General features: G+C 46.0%; 1 protein-coding gene across 1 annotated transcript; it reads left to right on the forward strand.

Moving 5' to 3' along the window:
- Window positions 1-2,551: 2,551 nt before the first annotated feature.
- Window positions 2,552-3,345, forward strand: LOC147962171 (chaperone protein dnaJ 11, chloroplastic-like). The gene has a single exon (XM_087536105.1). It carries the CDS (start codon window positions 2,650-2,652, stop codon window positions 3,067-3,069), a length of 420 nt encoding a protein of 139 aa, XP_087392231.1. The 5' UTR covers window positions 2,552-2,649; the 3' UTR covers window positions 3,070-3,345.
- Window positions 3,346-7,681: the final 4,336 nt, after the last annotated feature.

Consider the following 7,681-nt stretch of genomic DNA (forward strand, 5'->3'; position numbering starts at 1 on the left):
CGTCTGCGTATGTTTAGACGCCCATGGATGATGCGATATGACATGTCCTGCAAATTTCGGCTGGCAGGCGTCATCATCCGTGTAGTAGTGCTCAATCAAGTACTACAACCTTTCTTTTCTTTCTTCAAAATAAAATGTAAAGGAAACTTTGGCCATAACTCAGGGTTATCCTGAGCTTATCCACTGGCAACTGAGTAGCACTACCACTGATAGTGCCTTCTCTTCACCAGGTCATCTATCTTATCAGGATATCACATATCATTAGCATCAATAATGCAAGCAAACACTTATCCCGGCCCACACACATATCCTTTCCCAATTCATTTCACGGGGATGTCCACGTCCATGTCCGCCGCTCACCTCCGCCCCAGGCCCCAGCTCACCCACCCATGTGTACGCGGCGTCGAGACTCGCGAGAGACGAGACCCCGCCGCCGGCCGTACGTAGCCGTCGACGCCGCGATTGCGCAGTGGGCGTCCGCGTCGTCTCCGACGACCCACCTGTCGAATTGATAATGCTATAATCGCCGACGGGCTCTGCCGCCAGCTGCATGCATGGCCGACTGGCTTCTTGTCGGCGCCGCTAGACAAAAACATGTGCAACACGTACGACTATGAGGAAGAAACGTAAGGTCAGCTTAATTTCTTCTACCCGGCCGTAACGTAAGTGATGATGAGCAAGATGCTACTACCATCTCGAACCATCTAGAAGACGAAGAAGAACAGGCTAATTCCTGGCGATGTCAAGACAAACTCGGTGTGAAAAAGTCGGAGGTACATCTATCATGTAGACTAGAGGCAGAATGAAAACATATATACGTACAAAGACAAACGAATGCAGAAAAATCAGAGGTCAGTCACGGTAGATCATTGGCTCATTGCGCTATCACTTTCAGGCTGACGAGTTGGTGGGCGAAATGCACCGGATTCAGATAACCACAAATCACTAGAATATTATCAAGTCCCCAAAAGTCTGAGCAATGAAAAATACTACCTCCTTTACGGTTTATAGGGCTCAATTCAAAAATCTCACCAACCAAGGTAGATGGTGAGTGGTGGAACAATTTTTGTAGTTTGCAAAACCACTCAATTAATGCGCTTGTTTTCCTCAAAAATTGTGTTTAACAATGCATTAATTGCAATGCATGCATGCATAAAGTACATGCATTGGTCAATTTTCTCTTAATACTTGCATGCAATGATTTATTGCACCTTGAAATCTGAACATGTGATGCATTGGTCAATTTTCTTTTACTACTTGCATGCAATGATTTATTGCACCTTGAAATCTGAACATGTGATGGGGAACAACCAAATTAAAACTTATAAAATGGGAAAACTAAAATTTTGAGATAAGCCCTATAAATTGAAAAGGAGTATGTGACCACACAATCAATTGGCTCATCGACGTCTCAAGGAGCTATTGCTCGGCTAGGGTGAACCTTTGAGAGCAAGCAAAGATCTACTCACCCAAGGAGCTACACTTGCGAAGTCAAAATCGCTAGACAACCATAAACGCAGGAATAACAAGTCCCCCAAATGACCACACGATGAAAGAATATCGGCACCATCTGTCCACGTCGCGAGAACAATGATGAAGAATCCAAAATGGACAAGTGTGTGTGCGCAAGCACAAATAGTCCATCGAACAAGTTAGGAATCCAAAACAAGATGATCATATTGAAACCAGAGTCCACAGGCACCTGCATATGAATGAGTGGATGCGGCAATAGAACATCTGTCGACACGCAATCGATTAGCTCAGCTGGCTGGGACATTCCAGAACAACGGAAAAATCTATGGTGACTCCATGTGGAGCACCCAGGAAAATGTCATGAATTCTTGTAATACAAGTCAACAATACAATATATCTAAATGTTTTTCACAAAGAAAAGTCACAATATCAAAAGAAGGATACGAAATTCGAATGTTCCTGATAACTACAGACACTACAATAACAAGCTCCCCGGAAGTCCACACCATGAAAGAATATCGCCACCGTCTATCGATGTCACGGGACTAGTTAAGGGAGACTGATAATGCTTGCAAAAAAAGGGGGACTGGGATAACAATAACGGTAAATTTGTTGTCCAAGTGAGGACAAGTTGGCGATATTCAAACCATGGGCCGACACCTATGTATTATGTTATGTCACGACGATTTGAAAATTCAAATTCGATATGTCAGCACGCCAAGAAAACAAATAGAACTATCCACGGCTAAAGCTTATACGTGACTTGTCATGCCATGCCATGTGGAGCATCATATGGGATGCTACAAAGCCTCTCGCGCGCCAATCCGTGATCGGACGGCGGGCGCACGGGTCCCTTTCAACCTTGTTGGGGAAGAGAAGTTGGCACCACAATTGGTGTCACGATAGCAACGTCCAAGGAGGCCGACAAGCAACTCGCACTGCGGCACTGGGTGGCTGACTCAGCGGGGTCTCACACATAATCTTCTTCGCTTCGATGGATAAGATCAAGAGCTGGCGCGTACGTGCCACCACAGAGTCCTCCGTCCACACCCCTGTCCGGAGCCCTTATAAATCCACCGGAGCCTCAGCTCTCTCCTCAACGAGGAAGAACAACAGTGCAACGAAGAAGTACTCTGCTTTTGGATCAAGAACTCAAGAACACAGATCGGGCAATCGATGGCTACGTTCGTGACGTCGTCGCCGGTGGTGATGGGGTCGGCTCGCCCCGGGCGGGCGACAGGGGCTCGGCGGTGCATGGTGGCGCGTGCGTCCGTGACGATGGCGGCACCGGCGGTGATGGCCACGGGGAGGACGCACTACGAGGTGCTCGGGCTGGGCGCCGGGGCCAGCAGGGGCGAGATCAAGTCTGCGTACAGGCGCCTTGCCAGGGAAGTGCACCCTGACACCGTCGGAGGTGGCGGCGACGAGGGGTTCATTCAGCTGCACGCGGCCTACGCCACGCTCGCTGACCCCGACGAGCGCGCTCGCTACGACCGGGACGTGACCTGCCGCGCCGCGGGGATGATGATGCGGCGGGCGGCCGCGGCCGGGCCGGCGTTCCGGCGGAGGACGTGGGAGACCGACCAGTGCTGGTAGGACGTACGACCTGGCAAACGCGGCTGCCCTCCGGGGCCCCAACCGGCGGCCTCCCGGTTGGCGGCACGGCGCTGGATTGGACGTCCTCAAGACAATCGTGCACCGTACGATCAGGATTGGACGGCAAGAGGCGTTTCTAAAGATCTCTTGTGCGTCCGGTCAGCAAAATGCAAATATGTAAATTAATTCCCAAATTAATTAGCTAGCTACTGTAAATTAACAGCCAAAGAATATATGGTAGCTCTCTTTGGTAATAGAAGGAATTAGTTACCTCCATGTCGCTCGTTTCTTTTTCGGAAGTAGTCTCTTTGATTCTGCACGAAATTAAGTACCACGGTACCACAATCCATGTCAGTCATTTCTGAAGGATGCCATGTCATAGTTTTGGATAGGCATGCCAGTTATTTCTTAAGGATGCCATGTAATAGTTTTTCTTTTTTTTGCGAAGAGCCATGTCATAGTTTTGGATAGGTAGAAAAAAGATTGTGAGGACATATAGCCACAGGTGCAAAGTGAGGACAAATAGTCACTTGTGTCAATATTACTACTCTCATGTGTTTTTATGTCTTCAATTTAACAAGCTGACTATATGTTATTTGCACCAAAAATTATATCTTAAGATTCTTGGTCGAATGAAGGTTCTGAACATATCTTTTTATGGTGTATTTTACTTGTTTTGTTGGTTAAATTGAAGATCTAAGAGATAATGGCTGACTTATATTCCCATCTCGCGGGAGTAATAACAATAGCCTCGAGGTATTTCATTATTGGCGTCATTTTCATTTTTGGGTTATGCGCTTGCATGAGAGGCACCAACATCAGTTGAGGTCAGCCATACATTGTAGATTCACCAGAGAGCAAAATCATTTCTTAAGGAGCAAGAAACCAAATTAGTTCCATTAGATCAATTATAAAGCATATTATCATACCATATATAGTTGATGTTTGAAATATTAGCGTGCTTTTCTTCAGACGTGCTCAAAGTAGTTTGACTTAGTATAATGCTAAAATTTTGATTAAAGTGATTAATAGTTTCCTCCACAAAGCAATCACAAGATAAAGAACAAAGAATTAGAAAAAACAAATCTTTGGAGATATTCTTCGTTTTACTCCTATTGTACTCCCAAGGGATTTATATGCTACGCGATTAGGCAAGCAATACAATCAAGCCAGCACAATCACACGAACCATTCAACACAAAAAACCGCGCTCTAGATCAACTCTCTAAGTTACACGTGCACTTGAGTCATTTTTTCGCAGAACACCCCAATGGATCTCCTGACACTACGTGTTGGACTCATCATCCTCAATCATCCCCAAACATGCCCTCTCTTCTTCCTCTAGAAATTCCTTTTAGGGTTGCATTGATGTAGGACAACAATGGATATGAGATTCCTCTACCCAATACCATGACGTTGTCCTCCAAGCGGCCAGGCCCAGGGCCAGCCCTGATATACTAGCATGCATGTACATTAGTGTGATATACAATTTTCAAATTAGCGGGTGAATCTTCAAATCTTATCAAACTGAGTTGGTTCATGCAAATTTAAGAGAATCCAAGTCACTATAATCTTGACATGGGAACACGCTTTAGGCGAGTCCCACTGAAAGTGCGTTATATCGACTAGAGGGGGGGTGAATAGGCGATTTTTATGAAAGTCTTCAAAGCGTGAAAGTTATGAAGACAAACAATACAGATATGCCTATTACTTATGCAGCAGAAGTTAGATTACACTAGGCAAGTCATGGTCAAGTATTCAGTTGAGTGAATTCAGAATGACAAGTAGCAGCAGTGTAATAAGGATCGGGTAGGAAGAAGTTATGAAGCCAAACAAATCATACAGTTATGTTGTGAAGACAAAAGATAGAGCAAGCATGCAATGGCTTCACAATGAATAACAGTAAGTTGAAGGGAAGTGAAGATGAAACCAGTGACACGTTGAAGACAATGATTTGTTGGACCAGTTCTAATTGCTGTGACAACTGTATGTCTAGTTGGAGCGGCTAGGTATTTAAACCAAAGGACACACAGTCCCGGACACCCCGTCCTGAACACGCAGCTCAAGACACCCAGTCCTCACCGTTTTCTCCTTGAGCTAAGGTCACACAGACCTCGCCCAATCACTCTGGTAAGTCTTCAAGGTAGACTCCCAAACCTTCACAGACTTCGTTCACCGGCAATCCACAATTTCTCTTGGATGCTCAGAACGCGACGCCTAACCGTCTGGAGGATGCACAGTCCTCAAGTGTAATAAGTCTTCAGATCACTCAGACAAGAAGACTTAAGTGATGCCCAATTTACTCTGGCTCTGGGTGGTTAGGGCTTTTCTCCTCGCTAGGAATTTTCTCTCAAAGGCTTCGAGGTGGGTTGCTCTCAAACGACAAAAGCCGTGCACTGAAATCTGAGCAGCCAACCATTTAAGGTTGAAGGGGGTGGACTATTTATAGCCACTGGGCAACCCGACCTGATTTATCCGAAATGACCCTGGGTCACTAAGGAACTGACACGTGTTCCAACGGTCAGATTTCGAACTCACACGACAACTTTACTTGGGCTGCAAGTAAAGCTGACTTGTCCGACTCTGGACAAGATTTGCTCTCATAGTCTTCGCTCGAAGACATAGGATTTGAATTAGGCATCACTTCAGTCATTCTGACTGGTTCTCTTGGACCCCACTTAACAGTGCGGTGGTTCCTATGACACAACATAAATGAAATAAAACTACGAAGGATCTAAGTCTTCGAGTTCCATAAGCTTCATAGGGAGTCTTCTCATGTCATTGTCTTCAATATGAATATCTTCATAAACCACCATTGTCTTCAATGTCTTCGTACATTTTTAGGGGTCATCTCTGGTAGTGAAACCGAATCAATGAGGGACTTCTACCTGTGTTATCCTGCAATTCTCACAAACACATTAGTCCATCAACTAGGTTTGTCGTCAATACTCCAAAACCAACTAGGGGTGGCACTAGATGCACTTACAATCTCCCCCTTTTTGGTGATTGATGACAAACTAGTTGAAGTTTTCAACGGGGAACATAATTTGTGAAATTGTAAAGGAATTGTCTTCATAAGTTGCAAGGGCTCCCCCTGAAGATGTGCATATAAGTAATTTGCTTCTTGAATGCAAATGCACATGGCAGGTTGTACTTGTGGAGATCCACTTCAACTTATGATGACAATCCACTATGCATGTAAGAGTAGACGAAGATAATGACATGCATAATGGAAAATGGACGTCTGCAGAATGATCTAAGTGCGGAATTTATCTTCGCATAACAGAGTGACAAACAGGTAGCAGACGACCATCAGGTCTAAGTGTTACAACTCAAAGAAGCAAATGTAGCAAAAACGGGAGTTGTAAGCACGAAGTAAAGTGTAGCAAAATATAAAGGCACCCGCCCATAGTGACCCGCTTGAAGACTATAAACATCATATGCTTCTCCCCCTTTTGTCAGTGATGACCAAAAAGGTTTGAAGACATAGAGTTTTCTACGCGTTCCCAGGCGCAGCAGGGTCGGTGGAGGTGTTTGGCGGTGCAGACGAGCTTGGTGCAGATTCGACGCGCGCTGAAAGAGGTGGAGGTGAAGTAGCGTCGTCTTCTTCTTCTATGATTCGTGCAGTCACTGTGGCAGCAGAAGAAGAGAACTCCGAATCTTCAAGTGATGGAGTGCGGCGCAGCATAGCTCTTCGAGGAGGCGTGGAGTCAAATTTGAAGCGCTCTGTGAAGCCATCCTCTTGAAGTTCAGCTTCAGGACACATCATTGTACGGCCTTTCCAAGTGCGGCGACAGGTTTTGTGTGCGACAAATGCATTCTTGGTTGCCAGATTTCTGATGCGATTGACGTCTTCCATGATGCTTCTCATCTGCCTCTTGAGCCAGTCGTGATGCCTATCTTGCTTTTGGTGAAGAGCCACAAGAAGCTCTCGGTCATTGAGGGCACGAGCGCGCTTCTTGGGTCTCTGAGCAGCTGTGCTGTCAGTGGCTTCAGTGGATGCAGGTGCACGTGTGGTGCCAGCCAGCGGATACACTCTGGAGATGGCTTCAACACCTTCAACATTCTGAGTGAAGCTCTGGTGTTCTGCATTCTGAAGACTTAATGGTTGCTTGGCAGGCTCAGGATATATTGCTTCAGCAGAGGTGTCGACATCTGGCAAGAAGATCCTATGCTTGCGGGCTGAGGGCTGATAGGAGATCGCAGAGTGAAGCTTTATCAGCCTCATAACCCAAGGAGCATAAAACTTCAAGCCAAAGAGATTGGAGCCGGATGCTGCAAGTTGGCGTATAAAGAAATCCTGTGCGTTGAAGCATTTGCCATGCAGAATACAGAAGATGAGAGTCTTCATTGCACCCTCAACCTTGGCATTTGGAGAGTGTCCCTTAATGGGCCATAGAGTCCGCCTGATGATGTGATATATGGTTCTGGGCAGGTACTCTAAGTCTTCAACGAAAAACTCAGTTGGATAGGGTGCATCATGAGGCAGTGGCTTCATCATTGAGAGCATCTGACTCATATTTGGCTCAGGCCGCTGGAATATGCTCTCAATGGCTTCAGCATGGAGTTGGCAGCCTTCTTCGAAGAATTCGCCAGGAGTGGGAAGGCCGGTA

Source organism: Triticum urartu, chromosome 7A (genome assembly GCF_056163025.1).
Source record: "Triticum urartu cultivar PI428250 chromosome 7A, HENAU_Tu73, whole genome shotgun sequence".
In the NCBI taxonomy this organism is placed as follows: Eukaryota; Viridiplantae; Streptophyta; class Magnoliopsida; order Poales; family Poaceae; genus Triticum; species Triticum urartu.

Coding starts and splice junctions, on each gene's coding strand:
- LOC147962171 (XM_087536105.1), top strand. CDS start 2,650: ATGGCTACGTTCGTGACGTCGTCGCCGGTGGTGATGGGGTCGGCTCGC.